The 25,432-nt window shown below is 40.1% G+C and overlaps 1 protein-coding gene across 1 annotated transcript in view; it reads right to left on the reverse strand.

Moving 5' to 3' along the window:
- Nucleotides 1-24,723, reverse strand: part of DNAH9 (dynein, axonemal, heavy chain 9) — a 273,404-nt gene extending 248,681 nt beyond the window's left edge. The window contains exons 1-7 of the mRNA XM_004684583.1: nt 24,241-24,723; nt 17,942-18,138; nt 15,040-15,198; nt 13,907-14,037; nt 11,162-11,373; nt 9,343-9,576; nt 350-517 (exon numbers count right to left, since the gene is read on the reverse strand). Coding sequence (XP_004684640.1) covers nt 350-517; nt 9,343-9,576; nt 11,162-11,373; nt 13,907-14,037; nt 15,040-15,198; nt 17,942-18,138; nt 24,241-24,657 — 1,518 coding nt within the window. The 5' untranslated portion in view covers nt 24,658-24,723. The remainder of the gene's footprint in view (nt 1-349; nt 518-9,342; nt 9,577-11,161; nt 11,374-13,906; nt 14,038-15,039; nt 15,199-17,941; nt 18,139-24,240) is intronic.
- Between the last annotated feature and the right edge of the window lie 709 nt (nt 24,724-25,432).

Genomic DNA, 25,432 nt, shown 5'->3' on the forward strand with positions numbered 1-25,432 from the left:
GCACTCTGGATCAGAGCACAAAAACAGGCTACTATATCAATTACCCTCCCCAAATCACTAATAAAATTCTGTGCAGGGGTGCTGGCCTTCATGTAGAAGTCCCTATTCAAAACCTAAGGCATCTTGGCATCTCTGAAACCTTGGGGATCATCAATACAGAGCACCCAGCTGTTGAAAGGCCTTCCCAGATCTTTCTCCTGACACAACAGAGAGGAGTCTCTGTTGATGAACTGTGACCACATCATCCAAGGAAACACACAGGGAAAATGCAAATAAGTACCCAGGTCCTAAAGGTTGGAAGCATCTAAAAAAGAGACAAAGGCTGCAAGATAGCCTTTACAAGACTCACCATGCTTTTGGGGTCCAAGCAGTCATAGGAGGATTCTGAGAAGACCTTGTACATTTCTAGAAATTCATCATACATTTGCTGGACTTGCTGACTTAGGGCATTCCCTCTGATGCCACTAAACTCAAGCTTTCCCAGTTTGTGGAAATCCAAAGTTGTCTTCAGAAGATCCTACAGGGACAATTGACAAGAGTTAAAATAATAATGATGAAAATGATAATAATAGCAGATGACACTCAAATTAGTATGGAAAGAGTTTTGTGATATGGGGGTGGTGGTTGCTTAGGAAAATGAGAAGCTTGATTAGTTTTGTAACCTTATTATTAGATTGGGCTGGTATAAATAGCTCTTGGTTAATCTCAAAAACAAAGCAAAAAAATATATAGAGACAACATTCACACAAACAAAAAGGATCAAATATATACTTCATCCTTTTTATGTATTACCTGATAAGTAATAATATACATTAATAATAAAATCATCCACATGACTGTAGACTTTACTACCTGTTTTTTAAAAATTCAATTTCAAGGATATCATGTTATCTACTTCTATAATTACAACTATTTTATGGGATATACTGAAAGGAAAATAGATCCTCCAAGTAGTCCTAAGGATAAGACTAGAGCATGACACCAATATTCTTAGCAACTATTTCTGCTAAGCCAAGAAGCATGGCGTGCCAAATGTATGTGGCCAAATATATATGTCAGTGTACAATTATCTGACATCTTTGTGTTAGGTTTGCTCATCTCTAACAGGATAATAACAGTGAGAAATAAGTCAATGCCGGCTTAGATTTAGGCTAGTGCCCTTTACATAGTAAATACACAGAATGTGGATATCACCATCACTGTTGTTGATACAACTGTGTCCCAGCTGTGCTCAGAATTAAGTGACAGGCAGATGACGTAACCCAGAGTTTGGAGAGGAACCTCTCCCAGGTTCACGGAAGCCACTTCACCTCCAATAGGACAGCGTGCCTCTAGAACACATCAGTACAACAGATTGTATTTATATGTAATGAATTTGAGGTTTTGTCTAAAAATCATAAAATCTCCAAAACGAGACATTCTTCCCAACAGCTTCCAATTGATGTGTATACCTCTTCAATTGGAAGCAGGGAGATACGATTAAATTTGTATCATTTCAGCAAACATTCAGTGAGGACCATATTCTACCCTGATGGAGGTTGAAGGGCAATAATAGGGGTCACTAGGACTGGATTAAAAGCCAGCAGGTCCTGGTATTCCTCTAGGAAACTCTTGCTGCCAATGGTCACTGCTGTGTGTTGAATCATCACAGTAGCAGAAGGCTGCCTGACTCCTTTCTCCCACTGAGACATCAAGTGCAACAGCAGTGACAGAGGTATGGGGTCTGGTGACAAGTGGAGGACTTCCCTCTAGTTTCCAAGAGGCTACCTGTACCATTTGGAAAGTCATTTATCGACTGTTGTTTGTTCTGTAATGTTCAGGCATGGCTGTCAGCATACAGCTAAAGAGAAGAAAGAAGAGGAAAGAAACAGTGAAGGAACGGAAGATCTACATCAAAAGCAGAGGTCCTTGCTACTGATAGTGGAAAATGGGACAGTCTTTAAAAACTTTTACCTACTAGGAAGATAACAGAAATTAATTTAATTTAGATTAAGTTACTTAAAGAGCAAGTCAAATTATTCACAACATTCATAGTTGTAATGAGTGTTATAGCAGAAATATATTGGCTCTGTGGGATACCATTCTTTATAAGTCCACCAAATTCAATTTCAATATTTTGCAAACACTAACCATTTAAAAGACAGCTATAACTTGATATGTTTGGTTACATCAATGAGCTAAATGATAACTTTGTTCATCTATTATATTTCTCAGTAATATTTGAACAATGGTTTTGGGTATAAATTATAGGTGTTAGAGAAATATCTGTTTAATTATTCTATATTGGGAGAAATTCTGGTTACAGAAAGTTAAGAATATTACATTATTTTACTTAATTTAACACATGATGGGAGAAACATTTATTTGGGTCTTGATTCAAGATCTTATAATTTTCTTTACCCCCATCAAAAGAGTTCACCATTCCTATCCCACCTTTATCCTACATTCTGTCCCCTAATCTGCCTAAGCTTTCTGATAAAATCTTACGCTCTGGTACTACATTATTTAGCATTATATAATATTGTTTATGTTCTGTTTGTCTTTCTCACTAGAGGTCCCAGAGGCACAACTGTATCTTCAGCCTCTACACATGTTCTGGATACTAAACAGTTTTAAATGAGTGAATTTATGATCATTTCCTGACTTCAAACTATACTATATATTGACAGTAATCAAAAGAGTATGGCACTGGAACTAGAACAGAAACTATTACCAACAGAGTACAACATAAAGCCCATGATAAGCCTACACAAATATGGACAGTTAATCTATGACATGGAGCTACAGTAATACAATAGAGTTAAAAAAGCCTCTAACACATTGTGTTGGGAAACATGGATAGCAACTTGCAAAAACAAAAATCTAGATTCTACTTAACTCCATATATAAAAATTAACTCAGAATGGATTGAAGATACAAATTTATATATAAGAACTAAAGCTATAAAATACTTGAAAGAAAACAGTGAATACCCTCTAGAGTATCTACTATAAAGATGTATTTGGGGACTTAACTGATAACAAAGAAAACCAAAGGAAAAATAAACAAATGGGACTACATCAAAAACCATACAAAATGGGAAATAATATATTCACATCCCATATCTAGAGAGGGGATAATTTCCAAAGTTTACAAAATAGTAATTCAATCCAACAACAAAAAACAGACAATGCAATCAAAGGCAAGCAAAACCTGAATAAACCTGAATAGTTTTCTAAAGAAAATATTCAGGTGACCTACAGTCATATGAAAAATTGTTCAATATCACTTATTGTAAGGAAAATGATACAAAAGCACAATAAGATATCACCTCACCTCTATCAAAATGACCCTTATTAAAAAAAAAAGAATAGAAAAAAGAATTATTGACGAGGAGGTAATGATGAAAGAATTGTTATCATCATTGGTTCAGCCTCTATGGAAAATGGTACAAAGATTTCTTAAGAATAAAAGTAGAAATTCTGAATGATCCAGCAATATGTCTATTAGGTATCAATACTAAAAATACAAAATCCCTAATATGAAAAGATTTATGTATGCCTATGTTCCTTAGCAGCACATGTACAATGCCAAGTATGGAACCAACATTAAGTGCCCTTAGAATAAAATGAATATACTCAATGGAATACTACGCAGTTATTACATAGGATGAAATAGTAGCTGTTGGGGCAAAATGGATGGACCTCAAGGTGCTGATCCTAAGTTACATATGGCAGAAAGTGAAAGATAAGTTTTGCTCATCGTGGAATAGAAACAAAACAAACAAAAAAAAAACCCCAAGTACAGCAGGAATAAATCTTGGATTTCATGAAAGATTTTTATGATTAGCATAGAAAAAGGAGGGGAGAGGGAGTAAAGGATGGAGGAGGGAGTCAGATAGGATAGTGGCAGGGTAGTTTGATGGGGGCTGAGTAGAACATGTGCCCATAAGGAAGAACAAAAATGTAAATCCAAATTTAAAATATTTATAAAAAGAATTTTGATCTTTGTCCTTTAATGTAGCTAGATCTTTTCCAGATAGAGAATTTAGGAACCACAAACATAAGAGGAATTGGTAAAACCAAGGAAAATTAGATGATGGAAGAAAATTATAAAATGAGGCTGAGTTGGGCCTGTGAATGTTTGAAGAGCCTGTAGACCTTGCTTGGTCCTACTATGAAGCCAGAACCAGGCAAATGGGTGAATGGGACAAAGACTTAGATGTGATCTCAACTTGTAGGTTGGACATCTGAAATTTCTTACATTTTACCATTTTGAACTGTAAGAAATGGTAATTCCATGAATAAATTAACAAAACAGAGCCATCTAATGCCTAGAAATGCTCAGCTACAGAATGGCTTTTGGAAGCTATGAGCACTCTGTCTCTGTATGATTTTAGTAGAAGTTTAATGTCAGAGGTATTGCACAAAAGCTTCCTGAATCTGGAGGGAAATTATCTTACAATTGTAGAAACAGATTGGTTGTAATAAACAAAATTAAATCTTTGATTCTGAAAATATTTAAATGAAAGCTCTCTTCATTGTTTATTTAGAAATCTTTACAAAATATGTAAAAGGTAATAAGAAACTTAAATGTACTTCTTCAAATTCATTTATATTCATTGCAGTAGTACACACATGATATTCACTTTGCTTTATGTAACTTTCAGGAGTAGGACTTATGACCTGGTGAAAAGCACGTAGGAACAAGGGCCAAAAGTCTTGGATTCACACCACCCTGGTCCTGCCATTTATTATGTGACTTAAAGCAAGTCACAACTTTTCTAAAACTCATTTTTGTAACCTGCTGTTGAAGATGGCAGTACCCCACTTGCTGGGGGTGGGGGTGATTTACCAAGTGACACTGAAAGTGCCTTTGTATGACATCATAAATGATAGCCACTGTAATTAGTTATTATGTACACCTTGATGTCACCAGATCAGGTTGGTGGATGGGAGATGCATAATGGCTGATATATATCTTTCTAGATGGATACCACAAAGACTATGGGGGTGTCAGGCAGTTGCCTAGACTGATTGGGTCCTGTTCTTATGAAAACCTATGTAACCTTTAATGGGGTAATGGGGGAGAGTTCTATTTGTGCTATGGCCTATGAGGCAAGGAATCAAAATCATGGATAATGGCAAGCTCCACAAACAGCAGGCCCGTTCTTGAAGGAGAGGTCATGCTGCCCATCTTAAAGGAAATGTCTTCTGAATTCATTAAGGGAGAGCACAAAGCAGACTTTCATAGATGAAAATCTCAAAAGGTCATTGGGAAAAAGACTGTTTTCTTTACCTTTCGAAGGCACCGACCTTATCCAGCTAATGGTCTCCTACGTGACCACATGCTCAGGCCTGGTTGAAAGGGAAGTCAGGCCAATTAGGCCCAAATGAAAGGAGGCAGCAGAGTGGCTGGAGATGGCAAAAAGAGCAAAGGAAATGCGGTGTATATTAGGTCAGCTTATTACCTATCTGCCTGCTAATCACCTCGCATAAAGCCTCAGCAGGAAATCATTTTGTCTCCAAGTGAATCTCAGCTTTACAGCAATTTCATAATGAAAGAAACGAGAGTTCTCTCCAAGCTGCTTACTGCATTGTTTGCTAGGAAGAGGCTGCTAGCAGAAATATAAGCAGAAGATCTACAGAACTGATGAAATTATGGTACAATAATGAACGTGGTGTGTGTGTTGTGTGTGTATGCAGTGTAACTGTGAGTGGTGTGTGGTATGTATGGCATGATTTGATGTTATGCATGTGTGTGCTGCACATACATGGCACATGTTTTTGAGTAATGTGTGTAATGTCTGTTTGGTATGTTGTATGTGTGATGTCTGTGGTATATAGTCTCTGTATGTGGGATATGTGATGTGTGTCTATGCAGCAGTATGTGTTTGTTGTTTGTGTTTGAACATCTGTGTATATATGGTGGGTTGGTGTGTATGCAGTGGGGTGTATGTCTATGTGTGTTTTTTTACATGTGCAGTATGTGTGATACATTATAAGCATAGATTATGTTTGTAATATGTGTAATGTGGATTGTGTGGAGTATGTTTGTGTGTTCAGTAGTGTGTCACATCGTGTGTGCGTGGCAAATGCTTATATGTATACAGTATGTGTGGAGTACATATATGTGTGGAATAAGTCTGTGTATATACACTGTCTTTGATATGTAATATTGTATGTGCATGATGTATGTAGTATTGTGGTATTTGTGTGTGTGTACCCCTGTAGGAATATTGAACAGAAAGGCAGGATGAGGAAAGAAATCTAGAGGCAGCTAAATGATGCCTTTCTCTTAGATTTTGACTATATTCAAATCGCAAGGATTTTATATACCTTGGAGACTTCCTTACTAAGTCAGAGAATCAAATAAGGCTCTTTCATGGAATGGGAATTGTTAATTTTTCCCAGATGACTAAATAAGAAAAAGGCCTAGAAATCATGTGGTAAAAATAGAGAGCAAAGGCAGAATAATGCGCATAAGGGCATAGTGAAACCCACAAAATCAGTGTGGGGCTTTCCATTGAGGTAAAGGAGGGAGAGAGGAAGGAAACAGACCTCTCGGACTCCCAAACCATATGCCCTGGGTAAATTAAACCTCTCTAAACCATAAGACTATGGGCAAGTTAATTGCATCATCTTCAGTTGTGTTCAATTGTTAAAGGAAGGTTACTGCTACCCAGCTCTCACAATGGCTGTAGGGAACAGACTTTGGAATGAATGAGGCTCTTGTAACATGTTAGTGCTTTCTTTGTTTAGTCTTCTTTTCCCCACTCAAGGGTTAGCAATCTTAGATATAACTGTATCCTGTTTGTGAGGAGGATGGTGGTATTCTGAGAATAGAGTTAGACCTTATGCAATAGACCATTGCAAGTTGCTTAACAAGATACATCCTTCCCAGCAGCTACCCCGCTCCCCATCTACAACACAAGTCAGAGGGTGGAAAATATGAGTGAATTAAGGAGATTAGAAACTAGCCCTTCACAAAACCACTCTGGATGTGAGTATGCACAAGGGTGAGCACATTGTTGTCATTTTACTAACTTCCCTTCTTGTTTTTATCAATTATGGCCAGCCACATCTCAGTGGCCACATATCTTATTAGAACAGCAAGATGAATAAAGTAGGTTCATGTTGATTCTTGCTGAAGAGGCAAAGGCTAATCCCATTTCAAACAGGCATCGATCACAGAAATACACAGAATGTTAACTAAAGGGCTACATGAAATATGCTAGGGGACGATCAATAGTCTTGTGACCTGCGGCCCTGAGCTGAGTGGGGAAGAGGTGGGGTGGGGGACAAAGGCCAGGGGATGTGTCTGAAACAATGTTTGGGAGTTGAAAAATGAAAAACAGGAAGGTCATAGGAGGGTGGGGGAGGAGAGCAGCCATGAGGAAAAAAAAAACAATTATATAAGTAAATTCAGGGTAAACAAAGATAAGGAAAATTTAAAAGGAGAAGGAGGGAAAAAGAGAGGAGTACAGAAGACAAGTGAAAACAGAATGAAGGAAAAAGTGATGGAGGAGGGAAAAGCAGTAAAGAAATGGTGGCATCTGGCCTAAGAGCCAAGGCTGGAGAACTCAAGAGGGGAAGAAGCAGAAAAAACACAAGTATGGTGACATTCAAGTCATCTTCTAATTAAACGTGGGCAACTGCTTTTTATGCATCTATGTCCTTGGTTCAGAAAGAAAAAGCAGCCTGAAAGCAGCTATTGTGAGGGTAATGACTCCAGGGAGACTGGCAGCCATCTCCGCTTATATTTACCGAATATACCCAGCAGATTAGGTGGCCTAATGTTAGAAGAGCTGTCTATATGCAAAGTTGCACTATTAGCATGTGTGCACAGGGCCTGAGGCCCCAGGCCAATAGTCACTTCCCAGCTGCTCTCCTCCCACTCTGGTTGTCCACAGGGCTGGAGGGCTTGCAAGGTGTTAACCCAGTTATTCCACATGGTGAGTCTGGGCCAGTGACAGGAGTGTGTCACTTGTCAACTTGGTCCTAAACTATAGTGAAGGGCTTGATGTGGGAATTGAGAGGAATAGCGTGAAAGGAAGGAGGTGGATGTGGCACATCAAAGGCTGTGATGGAAATGGCATGTAGAATAAAGTCATATATCAATTATTTAAGCTCTCCAAGATCTGGCTTTTGGCTTTTTCACTTATGTATTTTCTCTGTTTATGCCATTCTTCATTTTTTTTCCCCATAGTAAATTCCTAATCTAGTTTCAAATTCTATTTCTTCTTGTGCTCCCTACTTTCTCAGAGCCCTGCTAGGCTAAGGACCCTACTTTTTCCTCATAGTAACACATTTAATTTCCCTTTTACCCAGCTTTTAATACACCTTGCTGAGACTCCTTATCCTGTATCTTTCTATCCCTGGTCTCTTCTGTTACTCTGTCTCCCTTCTCTTGCTGTGTGGCTACCAGTCCATGAGCTTCTTACAGACAAAACTTTATTTGGGTGTCATTGTATCCTCAGTACCTAACTCATTACTTGGTGCTTGGTAGTGCTAGACTGAAATGAACAGCTGCAATCTCAGACTCTCCTGTCTTCACAATCCTATAACTTTTCCCACTCTTCACTGCCTCTTCTAACATATCCTCTCCTTTCATCAGAAATTTCTACAATAAAACATGATTTCAATTCCTTCTTCATTACATTGACAATAGTCCTAATATTTAACTTGGCTTTAATTTCTCAAATAACTTTTAGAATGAGTTTGTATTTCCATTCTGTTATGCCCACTACCCTATCAAGTTTAATCAGCAAATATAGAGCTATGAAGTCTTTAAAAATCTGTTAATCATGTTAGATTTGGAGGATGAAAATGATTAAAAGAAAATGTCTCAAGCCTTTTCACCCTGGTCCTAAAACTAATATTTACATTAACTTTTAAATAGTTGGGAGAAAAACATAATTTTCAGCAAAAATCCCATTTTTTTCCCTCAGAGTTTCAATAGGCTTCCAGTTCTCAGAGTCCCCATGAGGAAAGGAAAGTGGAGGCATTCAAAGCAGAGACTTTCTGAGCATAATCGGCTACATCCAGGTCAGTTGACTCGTGTTTTGCACCTCAGACTTTCTAGCAAGAGTTATCTGAAATAGGGTTTGAAGATTATGGGACATCTGAAAATTAACTACATCAGTTGCTAATTACTTGGGCCTATGATTAGAATTTCCTAAGCTTCTAATAAAGCTATGACGTTGTGACAGTAATACCAAACTAAATATTTATTGAGTCTTCTTATTAGTTCTTTCTATCAGTTTGCTGTGTTAGGTTAATCATTTTCTTATTCTGTCTTTTGGATTCTGTATTGTTTACTTCTGTGTGGAGTTGGGGGCCTAAGGCAAATGAAGATACTTACCTCTACCTTGTGCAGTCGTTCCAGGAAGCCATCCAGTTGCACAAAGACCAAAGAAGACTGGAAATCCCACTCCCGGACCTCCTGATTCTCCTTGAAGTAAGTGTGGAGATTCTCCCTCCTGTCCTGAAATACCTGCTTGAAGAAGTTCAAGGTATCCACCACCACATGCAGCTTTCTCTGACTTTCTTCTATCTCACTTCTTAGGAGGTCTTCTGGATTGAGATAATTAGAGGCCTGGAATGCAAACATATCAGTGTTACTGAGCCTGGCTGCAGATACAGGACAACTCACAACTTTGCCACAACCATCTCTAAGCTGAATAACTACCCAAGAAATATTTTCCAGAAGTGTAATATAGGAAACATCTGATTTCAGTTTTAGTTCTATAGGTGGACCGGTACATCTGTATTTGGGTTCAAGCCAAAGTCAGTGGCTGGCTCAGCTTTGGGCAAGTGACCATTCAGAGACAAAGATGCACATGGGACTTTTGTTGGGTAAGTTGGAGCTGGGACAGATGTTTCCCCCCAGGTGTTCTCTTGTGAATTATTGGCTTTCTATAATAAAATAATTTTAGTGCAAGAATTCTTTGAAACATTGTCATCTCTCTGTCTTCAAGGATCTTGAACCTGGAAAGCTGTGAAGCTAAAGTTTTCATCATTTCCAACACATTAGGTATGGACAGAAATAACTAGGTCTTGTTCTAAGGTCATCATCTTAGACCTTACTATGAGCCAAGGTTGAAGCCAGACTTACTTTGGATTTAGAGCTATGTATGTCGATAAATGATCTTTTTGTTGATTCTAGTTTGGGTTGGGTTTTGTTCCACTTTTATTCAAGACTCCTGGTTTACAAGTATGAAGTGATGGGAGAGCATTGGTGTAGGGGTCAAACAACCTGGCTTTAGGACATGGGTTGGACATAGTAGTGATTTAATTAACTTTCCTAGGCTTTAGGCCACATATTTATATAGTAATAATAAATTAGGCCCTCTCTGGTGGCTCAACTGGTTAAAGCACAGCACTACGAAGCTACCACAGCCACTGTAGCATGAGTTTGACCCCTGGACAGGGAGCTTACCCACATGGCACAGCAGACCTCTCCTGATCCACCTGTTGCTCCCCTTGGCATTGTCTTTTAGTACATCTGTCTGTTCTGCTCCCCACTCTCTCTCTGGGGAACCCTCTTACCCCCTGCACTTCTGGCCTGTACCCCAGTTCTGTATGCATAAATAAATAAATCTTTTAAAAACAATAATTTCATAAAGCAATTCCTGTCTACTCTGTAGAGCTTTTATGAAAATGGCCAGTTGAAGACTGTCATAGCAATTTGGAGCCCACAATGTGCTTCATGGGTGTTTCTTTTATTAGTTACTCTTTAAATATGTTCATTGCTTTCTCTCAGTCATAGCTCTTTGGAAGGAAGTTTGGGGGAAAGAACACCAAACCTTATTAAGAACTCCAGTTCTGTTCATAGAAACATTCCTTAAGGTTCATGTTGACCTGATTAGTGCTATAAAACACCATCTGAAGCATGAAGCGTGTAACCCCAGAAGCTGCTTCTCTGCTCAGAGGCACAGAGTTCTTAGCACATGCAGAGCACAGAGTGAGCCTTTGCCTCTGTGATCTCACTGGAGCCTGTTACACGTCAAAAAACGTCAAAAAAGGGTCCCCTGCTTTGCAACATTGCACAGAGTGGGAAAGTGATACACAGAGCAAGATACTAAATTGTTCAGGCACACACAGCATATTTTACTTTTTCCCATGATTTGCTTGTAATCAGCCCCCAGGGAGAGGTTGGTGGGAACCCTGTGGTGGCCCACCTGCTGGACAAGAAGGTTGCAAATCTCCTGGAGCAGTACAGTGAGCCTCCCTGGGGAGCGGTAGGACTTACACATGGCCCAAATCAGACAGACCACGTGGAGCAGAGGCAGCAGTCTGGGCTTCACCTCTGGAAACTCCACTCCCTCGAGGATTTCCAGGTGGCGATGAAGGGGCATAAGGTGTACATGAATGTCTTGTGCCTCTGTCAGAGCTAGAAGGAATTGCAGATGGTCATGATTATCCTTTCCTGCTTTAGGTTTATACCCACTGAGTGCCCTGGAACGGAAGGATTTACAAAGCAATGGCTGCAAATTCTTCCTGAACTGGCCCCCAAATGTTTCAGCCCTTGTGCAGAACTCTGTAAGAATTCTGCCACCTGTTCTCTGTGTCCCCCTTCCATACTGATACTTCTTATTTTCTAAAGTTCTTAATTACTCAATCAATTCTACTTCAGCTAATCTTTCCCATATATATTTCCTATATTCATTATTTTTTTCTTCACTTCTCATTTTTTTCCAATTTATGCCCACTGATTTAGGAATACTTTTTCCTCTCCTTTCTTCAGTTCACCATTGAACCAAATAATTACACTTGATCTTGATTAATAGAATAATGCACATAACATACCTATTTGTTGTCTATTCTAACTTTAATAGATATACTATGTGCATTGCTATTATTAGAAAGAAAAGTGCTCTGAAATTAAATTGGAAATGGGATGATCTGTTGGAGCCTCTGAAATCTCCTTATTCTCAGAAGCTACCAACATTTCTGACCAAGTCTCTATTTTACTCTTCTAATAAAAATTTATTTTCTTCCATCATTGGAACTGAATTACATATTTCAATGATTTTTAATTTTACAGAGGTGTTTATTTGATGTTATTATAATTGTATTTTTTCCCTAGTTTTTTTCCCATTGTCTGAATAGACTCTTCTGCAAAGAACTTCTTGAAATCGGCCTAGGGAACTGAATATTTTATAATTATTAATCAATATGAATGATTATAATCTATTAATGTAAAAAATAGATAGAATATTTTCTAATAACCAGCTCGTCAATACCTTTACTGAGTGCTGTTTTATTTCATTGCCCCAAATATCAATTTACATACCTCCTTCAAGTCATGTTATATTATTACATTACAAATGTCACAAAAGAGGTAAGCCTAATACCTTTCTCTAAATTGATTCCCTTTTTAACCTAAATAAAATCATGTAAAATGAAAACTTCAAATTACTACCATAAATCGAAAACTGGTGTCATTTGCCAAAACAGTTATCCCTTAACGCATTTTTAAATATACCTGTCTAGATATCTGACACAGTCATCTCTCACACCAGTAGTGGTACATGTGCTGCTATTTGGGGCACTCTACCATTTGAATTAAAGTACAGATCGGGAACATCAGTTGATTCCTCTGGGACACACAAAAAAGTGAGGCAATAAAGCGGGTCCTCAAGAAGCGTGTTCCTATCTAACTTCCTGTGCTGGCACAGTGCCTCTATGGTACAATTTCAGGACACAAAGGATATCAAAGACTAGCTGCTCAGGCCAGTTCTCCCATGTTATAAAGTATATAATAGAAAGGGCCAGGCATGGCTATTCCACCACTGGAACGTTTATTCCTTTAGCTGAGTTTAAACAGCCTCCATGACATGGATCAATCCATGTGTTCTGGACATAAGCTGCTCTCCTCTTTAACACAGAAAATAAACCTTGATTAATTTCATATTTGAAACTTACATAGGAGTTTGTATTCAAAAAAAGAGTTCTGATTGAAAATCAGCTTGGATTTAGCTTAAATAACATGAAATTGCAAATATCTTTAAAAGCACATTGGAACCTACAATGCTGATGAATTAGGAGGTTTGATAGAAGGGAAAGAAAGCAAAGTGCACTGATGGGGGTAGAGGGATCCTGAAAAAATTACCTACTTCTAATTATAGGCTTAGCCGGCTTTACAATTCTGACAAGGGCTGATCTTGTCTAGTACTCAGATGGCCAGAAATTTGCAGTACCATCTAACAGCAGAAGCAGAAAAAAGGAAAATGGTGCTAGAAATGGAATACAGATTTCTCAAGGAGCAAGGAGCCAGAGGCAGAGGAATCTAAATTCCAGAGGTGAATGATACAACATATATCTCTCAGGACAGTCAAGAAAAACTTCTACCTGATGGCCCTCCCTTGTGGCGCAATGGGTTAAGACACAGCACTGCAAGCTGGCCGCAGCTACTTCAGTGCAAGTTCGATCCCTACCCTGGATGTGACCCACGCGGCATGGCAGACCTCTCCTGACCAGCCTGCTGCTCCCCTCAGCAGTGTACTTTATTGATCTGCCTGTTCTGCTCCCCACTCAGTCTCTGGTGAAGCCTCTCATCGCCCCAACACCTCTGGCTTGTACCCCAGTTCCATATGCATAAATAAATCTTAAAAACAAAACAAAACAAAAACTTCTACTGAATTATCTTACAATGAATCAGGGAAGGAAGCAGGATGTATGTATGCAAGAACCAGGTATTACACTAAAGCTCAGAGAGGTTAGGTGACTTCACTAAGGTCACAGAGGCCTGGAAATGCAAACTGAGTGTAGTATATATAGATGCTTTCCTGCTTCTAGATGTGATAGTCTTGCCACCACACTAAATTGTATCAGTTGGTGAATTATAAGGATTTACCTATTCAATACTAAATTAGAAATTTGAGTCAAACTTATTTATGAAAAAAAAAAATACTAGATCTCACCTGCTATAACATCACTGAACATGGCTTGGAAGGCTGGGAAGTAACTGCTCTGAAACTTGTCCAGCAGCCCAGCCATGCCCCTCACCTTTATTGTTCTCAGTTGATTATAAATGCATTCCAGATCTTCAGACCTGCAACACCATAGAAAAGGGGGAATCAGAAAATGCAATCCACACTGTGATAACCTACCCTCAGATAGACTCACAAGTCCTGCTTCCACTGAGGCTTGCCTCCAGCTGGAAGAGCCAGAGCATCTGTTTCAGAACAGTGAGAGCTAAAGTCTGAGTCAGGAACACAGGTTCAAAGGGGCAGCTCCAGGAGGTAACAGCAGGAAACTGCTGTGACCATCTGGTGGCTCAGAAGCCTGGCAGCTGGAGGTCATTAGCTCTTGCAGTTAGGTTTGGGGCGGGTGAGAGAGGTGTTGTCAAATCAAGGCTGCTAGAGAATGGCTGCACAGTAGGTCAGTGGCATGGTCAGAAACCAGGCAGGAGGAAGGTACCTCAGCAGGGTGGCACCAACTAGGCTGGAGCCCTAGAGGCAAGTTCAATCATGTGACACAGACATTCCATTCAATACAAGGACAGAGACATCTGCCTCAAACATCTGTATGCCTTCTTTGAGTAAAGGATTAATGAGCACAATGATCAAGTAGAAGCAAGGAAATGGGGAGGAAAAGGAGGAGGATCAGGAATAAGGTCTTTCACAGGAACCCTGTGGGGCCAGGACACAATGGATGATGAAACTTCTAGCTCTGCTAATGAGTGGCTGGAACATATAAAAGGCCGTTCTGCAGTCAACTCTCAAAAATTACTTTTTCTCCAGATCATCAAAATATATGTGCACATAGCTCTAACTGCCCAAGAAGAAAAAAGTAGACAAGTAGAAGAAAAGTGAAAGTCAATGCTCCAAGTATTTGGAAGTGTCTTTGAAGAAATGTCAGCTCTACTGACTGTAGCCCAAGAAAAAAACTACTAGTGGACCTTGGAGGAAAATATGCATATCCCAGTACATAGAAAAATTGTAGTGACCCAAATAATGCTTAGTTGTCTGATGTAGGACGACCAGACTCAGTGGCTGACTAACTCAGTCAGTCTCTGAGACACTTAATCCTCAGGGTTCAAGCATGTGCCTACCTGCTCTTCCAGAACTCCAACTCTGCCTTAGGGGTGAGATTCTCCCCTTGTAAGAGTGGTTGGGAAGACTCTCTCTTGAGCACCACTTGGACCTGGTGGCTCCATTGGATCACTGCAGACTCAAGGGCATAGATGACTGACTTATCTGTGGACTCCAACCTGTGAAAGACATGACAAATTACTGGGATATGGGAAATAACTCTGGACACCCTGAAAATCTTCAAAATGCATGGGAAATTCTATCTAGTCTGAGTATTCTTTTGTTGGATAATAGCCTCTGATGAAAAGTCAATGAAGAGTATATATCCTCTCCAAAGACAAAATTCTTAATCATATATATGCACTTATTCATGCACTATTATTCAAGATTCAGGAGTTCACTAATATTCTGAAGACTAGAAGAACTTTAATCCTATCAAGTTTTTCGGTCAAAGCAGGAATACATTATACAGAAAATATTTGGATGCCTATCCAGCCCTTGCTTGCATCCCATCAAATCAGCGAGCTCCCTACTTGAAAAAACAGTGACTTCTTCGGTAGATCAGCTCTCCCTGAGAGGTTTGCCTCTACATTGAATTGCAATTGCCTCACTGTGATTTCCTTATTTTGGTCTTATTTCTGACCTTTATAACAAGAGGATGTAGACTATTTTTCACCCCAAGGCAAACCATCAGCCATGTAAACACCAGTACTGAGTTTACTTTTTACTCACTTTTCAAGTGAAGAACAAATTCCCAAGCATCTCCCCTATGCACTGCCCCCCACTCATATAGCTTTTGAAAAATAAAAAAAATAAAAAATAAAAAAGGGGCATTTGGAAAGTATTAAATGCCACAAATATATTTTTGTTGTCTTTGCACAAAGGCTTAACTGAAAACTGTTCATGCTAAGAACCCAGGTTATAGGAGACAAAGAAAGACTATCATTCACATTTTCATGCCAGAAACCCACTGCCACTTAATTTAATTAAATTCTTATTTGCTGAGCACTGATATGGCACAAGTGATTATGGAAGGTATTGAAGGGAGAAAATACTCACCTCTCTGAAATATGATTCAGTCTTTTGGGAAATTATCAAATTTGAACAAAGGGAGACAAACTCAGCAATGATGAAACACATGCACACATACACACATACACACAGAGTGAATATTATTATGTTTAACATAAAAGGAACAGGAAAAGGGTAATTTCAATTTATTTATTTTAAAAATGGAATATTTTAATTAAACCACAGTAAGTTTTCCAGTTAACTGGGAAATTACTTCAAATGAGATATGTAGCAAATTACTTCTCATAGCAAAACTCATTATAAAGTACAACACGGTCCCATGCATTACTTAATTTTCAGATCATGGGCCCTCAGTACACAGCTATGACAGCGATACATTGAGAAGCTACTGGCATTATGGCAGATAGAGCTCATGTAGTATTACCAGATACACATGAAAGGACTGGATAGTTTCAGTCACCTGTGGCAGTTGGTATTTTGAATTTTCACACTTTGAGGCTACCCATTTCAGCTTTCATTATAACTTCCTTCCCCAGATTATCCTTTAAGACATGTGTCTAGTACATCCTGGGCATCAACTGAACTTGCATTTTATTCTTAAGCTAATCTCCCATCTCAAGTATCTCCAATCTGGTAATTTATTATGTACTAGTAAGTGCTTGTTACTGTTGTAAGAGCTTGGCACTGTCCTAAGAAAAGGATATTATCTCATAAGAACCGAAAGTATGAAGTAGGTGCTAAAATCATCTCCATAATAAAATGAGGAAACTGAGACTGGGGAGAGATTAAATGATTGCTTCCAAGACAACTAGCCAGCAAGTGGCAGACCCTGAGTTAAAAGCCAGATCCAGGACCTTTTCAGTAAGTTCTGTCTATCTCATAACCAGTGACATTTCATCCAGCACTGAGAAAATGATACAGATAAAATGGATTCTGTCATAGTCCTCCATCCACCCCTATTGCTGTGTTGATTCTACAAAACATTTTAATATCGGGATCTAAAACATAGTGGAGACAATTTTGTTACTGCTACCAATAATGACTTAAAATGTAAAGTATTATGGGTATTTTGTTTTGGCAAACCAGCACATGAATTTTTTATTCTGTGTTTGAGGAATTCCCTTTACCTTAAGCATCTTATTAGGACACCCCACTTATACTCCCTCCTATCAAAAAAAAAAAAAAAGAAATGCTGGGTAAATATAATGAAACATATCTTTATATCTATATCTATATCAATATCTATATCTATATTTATATCTATAGCTTGGTTTGAAAGAAAAAGATCATGGACAGTTAGAATGCAAAATAGTTGCTGATGGTGAATATAACTTCAAAGAGAGGGGGATGACAGGGTTTTATTGCCTATGCTCACACAGGAGGCATGGACTTGAAAGCCCTCCCAAAGTCCTAACTGTTCCTGTTATTGAAAAACCCCTAGGACCTGAAAAAAGTCTTCAGTTGCTGGGAGAGGAGAATCGGTACTGTAACAAGGGCCACCAGGGCTAGTTCCGTGATGTGTGCTGAGGAAATGGTGGGAAAAGGAGCTGCTGCCTCCCAGACTGGTTCTGGTCCTTGGCCAATAATGAGACACCTCCTGATAACAAAATACTGAAACCAGTGTGTGCTCTCAGGTCTGAAATGATTCTGAGTGGGAAAAGGCCACGTTTCTATGACAGCCTTAAAAGACTTCAGAGGGATGGGGCAAAGGTACTAATCAGCACAAAACATATAATCCAAGCATGTTGGCAAACAGAGCAGACAGTGGGCTCATGTGCAGAACAAGAAGATGTGCAGCATCAGGAACAGAACAGTTGTGAAGAAAACATTCAAATAAACTGGCATCTCCCATATCTCAGAGACCCATATGGCCAAGCTGTCAGCACTTACATAGTCTCACTTTCGGAATCCACAAACTCCATTTTTTCTGAGCCTACTGGAAGAGGTAGCAATGTTTTCCCCTTCACTTGTTCAAGGATAACCAGGAGGTCACACTGGAGATTGTGGGCATGCCGGGTAATGTCTTGACATACCACATGGGGCCAATCTAGATGATTCTTCTCACTGGCCAAGACAGGGATAACAACCTGTAACAGAGGTACACAAGAAAGAAAGGTGGGCATTCAACTTCCAATACCTTAAGTAAACTATGCAAATAAAGACCCAAAAAGTGACACATAACCATCTTTAGGGCTCTGTGCTGTAAGGCTTAATATTAATATTCAACATTCTGTGCTTGTTGCCTTGACATTGGGTAAAATGAGGAGGGTCCCCAATGATCTACCCACAAATTTTCTTCCTTCTTCTGCTCTTGACAGCATGATCCCTGAGTTAAACAGCTCTCTTATCAAGGGATCAGGCACATTTACTGCTTATCGCTGAATAGCCAACTTCCATTTATTGCCAGTCAATGGGAGCAGCCAAACAAACCAATCCCGTTCTGCCATCCTCTTTCGATACTACAAAGCGGGCCTCCCACAATCAGTCACTGGTGTACACTCTGCTCCTAAGTACAGCCATGTGTGACTGTGAGAATGTGTGGCTTTAAACTGCTAGTCTCTTCTGTCCAGTGTTCAGCCATCCCCATAACCTTAGGGCAGGAATCCCTCTCTCATCAACAGAGTGAATAGGAGGTGATTGAACAATCACAAAGGCCAGAGACAAAACTTAGGACAAATGCAGGTAAGGATGACTATCAGTCTCCAGGCAGTGTGAGGAAACAGCTTAAAAGAGTAAGCAAAGTTGAAGATTTTCAATCTATGTCTATGTGAACATCAGTTGCTTTTGGTTCCCAAATATACTTTCTCTTCTGGTTCCCATCTCCAAATACAGAAGCAGGAAAGTGAACAAATCAAAGCAAAGAGTAAGACCAAAATCTCTTTATCTGAACTGTTTTGAGGAGGCCAGCTTTCTCTTTTCTATGAGTCTTTTAGACCCTTTGGAGGCCATCCTGTACCACATGAAACCTTAGAATAGGATCAATGTGCAGAAGAGAGAGTTTACAGTAAGAGAAATGCTAGGTACTAGTGTGTGCCCAGAACAAGCTATATTTAAAACTATTTATGTTAGTTTAAATGGTGTCTTTTCAACCACTAGAAACTTAAGGAGATGTAATTAATACATCCCAATAGGAGCCTTTGCTTGTCAAAAACTCACAACTAATGGAAAAGGAATATTAGAATACTAGAAAGAAGAAATAAATGTAAGGTAATATAATAAGGAACTAAGTGAAAAATGAAAAGGAAGTACATGTTTGGTGGGCTCAGCATATGATCAATAGTCTGTGTGGCTATGAAAGAGAATACCTGGATCAAGTATGTAAACTCCAAGGGGGAGATTAACAGGTAGAAGAAACAGCAATGCAAAGGTCCTGAGGTGAGTGCCAAGTGTGGTCAAAGAGCAGCATGGATGCCAGTGAAACTGGGTGAGCAATAAAAGAAAAGGTAAAAAAGGGAGGCAGATCACATGCAGCACTGTGGGGGATTTTGACTGTTTTACTGAAGTCAGTGAAAATTATTGAAGGGATTTAACAAAGAAGTAAAATGGCCTGACATTTTTCAGTAGGATCACTCTAACTGCCATGTTGAGAATAGACTCTAGGGGGCAAAAGTAGAAAATGAGATGGGTTAGTAATGTATTGCTTAAATACAGAAGACAGTGGCTTGGCATTAGGGAGAGTAGAGGGGATGATAAGAAATGGCCTGATTCTATATACGTTTTGAAGGTACAGCCAATATGATCTCTTAGTGGATTTGTTGTGGGGTTGAGGAATAATGTTGATTCCAGGGTTTGGGACTTGAATAACAGAAGAATAGAGTTGTCATAACTGATGTGCAGAAAAATAAGGGTGCAGGAAATTCTTGAGGAATGGTTGAAAGTGTGTCTTTAGAGATGTTAAAATGTGATATATCTGATTTCTTAACGGGGATATTAGGCAGTTGGCTATGGCAGTTGGGAGTTCAGAGAAGAAGAAAAGAATGGAGATAATAAATTTGGGAAGTGGCAGAGACACTGCTGAGAAGTTTAATGATTGTTCTCAAGGAATTGTGTATACAGAGAGGATAGATGATGTATATATAAAGAATGTATCCCAGGACTTTCCAATGTTAAGAAGTTGTAAAGAAGAGTGAATATCACCAGAGGAAGCTAAGAAGAATGGCCATGATGACAGGAGGAAACCAGAAAACTGTTCTGAAAACCCAGTGAAGAAAGTGATTGGAGGAGAGGGTCCTCATGAGAAGAGAAGGGACATATGTTCAGTTTAGTCACATGGAAGTTACTGGTTACACTGAAAGGTTCATTTCTTTCTTGAGCGATGTGGGGGTAAGAGCCTGATGAGTGAGTAGAAGATAAACCAGGAAAAAGAATAGGACACAGCAAGTGTAAATACATACTGTAGACATTTTTCTATAAAAGGGATCATAGAAATAGATGATCACAGGTAGGAGGAATGAGGATTTTGTGTAATAGGGATTATCTAGTAGAGAAGAAGAACATAAGAATGGAGGTGAGAGGGGAGCACTGGTAGAGCAACCTCCTCAAGTAATGAGAATGGATGGGGTTCTGAGCAAAGGTGGCATTTTTAGTTTAAGGGTTGATATCAAATAGTAGCAGACAGTCCATCTGCAGCAACAAGAAGGGTGCAGAAGATATGAATATGGATATTGGCAGATAGGCATATAATAAACTTTTGTGGAAATTTATTCTATTATTTTCATTTTTTCTATTTTAAAGTTCTAAATTATTTTATTGAAATAATATTGAATTATAACAACATTCAGTTTTCAGGTATCATAGGTCAGCATTTGTATATAGCACATTATGTCCACCCACTTCCATTTTTTAAAAGAAGGTCAAGAGTAAGGTTGAAAGTGTTCTTGGACATTTGGTGGGGGAAAAAGGTGTAACTTAGTGCTCTAGAAGAGTAACAAATTCCCACCTGGAATAGGAACTATTCAGCTATTTCAACCTAGAAGACCTACTAGAGATTTAGGGTCATGGATTTAAAATGGAGTCAGCTGGTTTTTCATCAATCCCATCTAACTTCATGAATATAGGCAGCAGTAGGCAAAGATCTGTATTTCACCAGGATTGTGTTTTGCCAAATGAGTACAGCCAAGCAAGGAACGGTCAGTGAATCAGAAGTTTATGCAGGGAATGAAGGACAGAACACAACACTCAAGCTGGAAAGAAAGAACATGGGTGTGGGTGATGGATAGTGGGGAGGCAGCAGGAGCAATGGATTGGAATTCTCAGTAGGGTGACAGGCTGTTGTACTGGGTGGGACAGTGGAAGGAGTGAATTGGAAAGAAAGGAGAAAAGACATGCCTAAAAGTGGACCATGAATGGGGTAATTATTGGATCATTCCAATGTCTGGAAGGATCCTGGGGAGAGATAGTTAAGATGGGAAAGGGAACAAAATCACTGGAGGAGAAAAGTTCAAGTAAGCCATATTATGGGAAAGGTCACTTATCAGTCTATTGAAATAGCCACATTCTGAGAAAGAAGGAAGATTGAGGATCACAGTGAACAGTGATCCCCATCATAGAGAAATCAAGTCAGTGCCATCAGTGCATAATTCAGCAATGAGAAGAGTGGGTGGCATCATCTGACAGCAGATAAAAAATTTGGAATTTTTCAAGATGAATCTAGAAGAAGAAAGAGGAACAAGGACAACTGTCCCACCTCCAGGTTAAGAGGCAGAAGTGATATGGGTGAAATACAACTGAATCTTCTAGGGAGAAATAGGTCTGGGTGAAAGCCTGGTGGCTAGGATCAAAGAAGTGAGGAAGTTTTCAGTGGGATGTAGGGGGATAGTAATTCTCGTCCCTAAGAGATTAATACCTGGAAATGTTTCAGATGTCCTAATATATTATTTTTAAGTTTCATGACAACCCTGCAAGGTCATTCAACCCCAACAAAGGTAAACGAACTTGCTGACATTACATTGATGAATTTGACCGAACCTCATTTGGTCAAACTCCAAATCCCGTGCTCCTTCTCCCAGACACAAAACTTCAAAACAGCATCCAAATTTCAGAACTCAAAAATAACCTCCCAGTAGTGAATAAAGTGACTAGGAGGAGTAAGTAAATGTACATAACTAGTCAGTTCTTCCTTGGAAACATTTCAGGGGTATATATATTTTTTACTGGTACTAGTATAATGGGATAAAAAATCACATCCCTCAACATGCTTCCTCTCTTCTCCCTTTTCCCTATCCCCACTTGAAGATTTCTCTTTGCCAACTGGGATCCTTTGGTTTTAGTTATGCTGAAGAGTAAGGGTGGAAGGGGTGGTGATAGGGGGGTGGTGGAGAGACAGGAGTAGGGAACATTCTAGCTGGGGATTAAGCTGATCTATTGACAGGGAGAAAGAGGTTGTTAGGAGAGCTGGGAGAAGAAGAAGGCTTGAGGGTGAGGGGAGAAAGGGTCTGAAGTATCACTGGACCAGTTTCAGTATGTGTAGATGTAGAAGGGAGGGTTGAATGGTCCAAGGACTGAATTAGAGTTTAAGAGAAATACAAGTAAAGGCCTGGAGGTATTTTTTAAATATATAATTTTATTTAGATTTTTAAACAGAGAACACATTTACATGGTGTGAAATATTAAAAATACAAAAGCTTTTATAGTGAAAAATAAGTCTTTTACCTAACCCAGTTCCTCCACCGCCCAGTTCCCCCTTGCTGTATATTACTGTTAATTAATGGTCTCTCTTCCTTCTGTTTGAATAGAGACAGACAATAAAAAAAGTAATTCGTTACTGTTTTCAAGAATAAGAAGGTCACTCAGTACAACTGGGTTGGAGGCTAGGGATTGCTCTTTTAAAGAGAAGAACTTGACTCAATTCTGGCATCACTGTACCCCACTGTCACTGGCTATAGTTCCACCACTAAATCTTCTTTCAACCAGTGTCCCATATTTTTAAAGTTACCTTGCTCTATGTTTATCCCAGTTCTTCTTGGCTCTCAGACCAAACACATCTCTCTGTCATCTGAACCCACTAAGATTTCTTGCTATCATTCACTAGGGAATTTGACCCAAGCTTAGGATGGTGCTCAGACAATGCATAGTGGTACAGTTATTCTGGTTGTTAAAATATTGCAATATTTACATATCGAATGAGAAACCTAGTTTCCCTGGGTCCCTTGAGAGCCCATCTCCCCAGCTTCCTGATAAAGCAGCAAAATGGCTAACTCCTACCTCCATGACCTGGTTCCATCACTGGGGCTAAATTTAGTTAAGTTCTACTTCCACCCCAGTCATTGTAGTTTTAAATATATTATTAATATATTACATATATAGATATACATATATTGATATGTGGATGGAATCTTTCCTCTGTTTCTTTGGTATTTTCTCCTTGGCATCAATCACAACATATACAATAAGTGCTCTGTACAACCTGCAGGACCCAGAAGCACACACACCAGACTTGCAGGGAGGTTTATTCCCATTCCAGAAGCATCTAGAACTCCCAAGAATCTTCCCAAGGAATTTTCCTGAAATCTCTTACTTTCCAGGCTTCTGATGTGGTGCCATTGGAGCATTTCATAATCCCCATCTCCTGAGATCTTCTTTCTTGAGTTCCAAGCAGACCCCTAAACCCCCTGTTGGACTTTTCTAAAAGGATGCCCCAACTTCCTACCTTGGCACAGGGCTGACCTTAAATGGTTTTGTGAAAAATGAATGAAGTGAATCAATAAATGTTTTCATTCCTGTCTTCTCCAGTCCCAATTTGCAGGAGGAATTAAGAAACATCACCTTAAAAGAGTCAGAACCCTCTTTAGACACTGGCCTCCCCTTCCCATTGGCTTGAACCCATACCAGGATGCAGCCAAGGTTGAGCACGTTTCACACGCTCACTCCCACCTGGCTCCTACTCAGAAATCCCACAGCCATCCCATCCCTGACGCAGCACTCTCAAAAGTCATCTTCTGGTTTTAGTTTCCTTCCAACTTCACCCAAACTCCCAGTCTTGCTCCATCCTCCAACTTTCCTTTTCCCTCAAGTTTCCTCAAAATTTTGCTCTGTTTGCTTTCCTGTAACTCCGCCCCTCTATCTCTGGATCCTCCCCTTTGGCCCCGCCTCCACCCCGCCTCCTCGCCCTCCCACTCCCGGGACCCCTCAGTCCTGTTCCCGCGCGTCCCACAGCAGCCCCTAGCACTGGGCCTTTAACCCGCCCTCACCTCAGAGAACAGCGCGGCAAGGTGCTCCAGTGGCGCTGAGGGCAAGTCCCCGCAGAGAACTGCGCCGCGGAGGCTGTTGGGTCCTGGTGGCTCGGGCTTGGTGCGCAGGAAAAAGAGGCCTTTACCGCGAGGCTGGCCGGGCTCAGGTCCCACGTCCAGCCCGGGTCGCAACTCCAGGCCCCCTGGCGCGGGCCGCACCACCAGCAGCGGTCGCTCCCCTTCCTCAGCATCGCGACCCAGGAAAGCTTGGAGTAGCTGCTCGGCCTCGGCAGTGCCCGTGCAGCGCTCCCAGGCGCCCGCAGCCGGCCGCAGGCTCTGGACCACGTAGGCCCCCAGGAGTCGCAGTCGCGGGTCTACGTCGCGTTCCTCGTCGGCGTTCTCCTCAGACCGCACAGCCGGCTCCTTCGCGCGCGGCATCGCGCGGCCTCAAGCAGCTCCTGTTTCCCTAGCAACGGGGACGCGGCCAGGACGCCCTCCTCCGCTGCCCTGCTATTGGGTACACGAATGCTGGTCCCGCCCCTTCCAGTCTAATAAGGTAGGAGAAAGACAACTAGGGAAGGGGCGGGGTTGTGTCACTGTCGCTAAGAAATCGGCTGAGGCGCCCGTTTAGTGGCTGGTCTTTCGGATTGGAGGCGCTCAAGGGTGACTGTCCAGGGCTATAGTTTATTGATGGGAGGTCAAGGATATAAATGCTGTTAAGGTTCCTGCTACCCAAGGTCAAATTAAGTCCTTTAAAGGTCTCCAGACATTGAAAATGTAATGCTTCTTTCACTTTCCCAAATAGGTAATTCAACCTTAAAAAAATGTCAAATCATGAAATAGAAGAAAGGGAATTCAGCAAAGTTTTAATTTCTTTCCCACGATGATTTCATCACTTTAAAATAGTGCTCATATGGCACTGAACATTTGAAATGTGCTGGTGCAACTAAGGAACTGACTTTTAAATTTTATTTAATTTTAATTAATTTAAAATTAGTCACTTGTGGCTAGTAACTCTCATATTGGATAACTCAGCTTCAACATTTTAATGTCAACTATAAAAAAAACAAAATTTTCTACTCTGCTTTGTCTCTGCTTTATGTGTATGTTTAATCTGAGAAACAAGGTCTCAGATTCTGAGCTGACTTTGATTTGAATGAGTATGACCCTAATCAGTTCTTCCTTAATTCAGCAGAGCACTTCTTAATTTGTA

Source organism: Condylura cristata, unplaced genomic scaffold, assembly GCF_000260355.1.
Source record: "Condylura cristata isolate star-nosed mole 26May11 unplaced genomic scaffold, ConCri1.0 scaffold00017, whole genome shotgun sequence".
Classification (NCBI taxonomy): domain Eukaryota; kingdom Metazoa; phylum Chordata; class Mammalia; order Eulipotyphla; family Talpidae; genus Condylura; species Condylura cristata.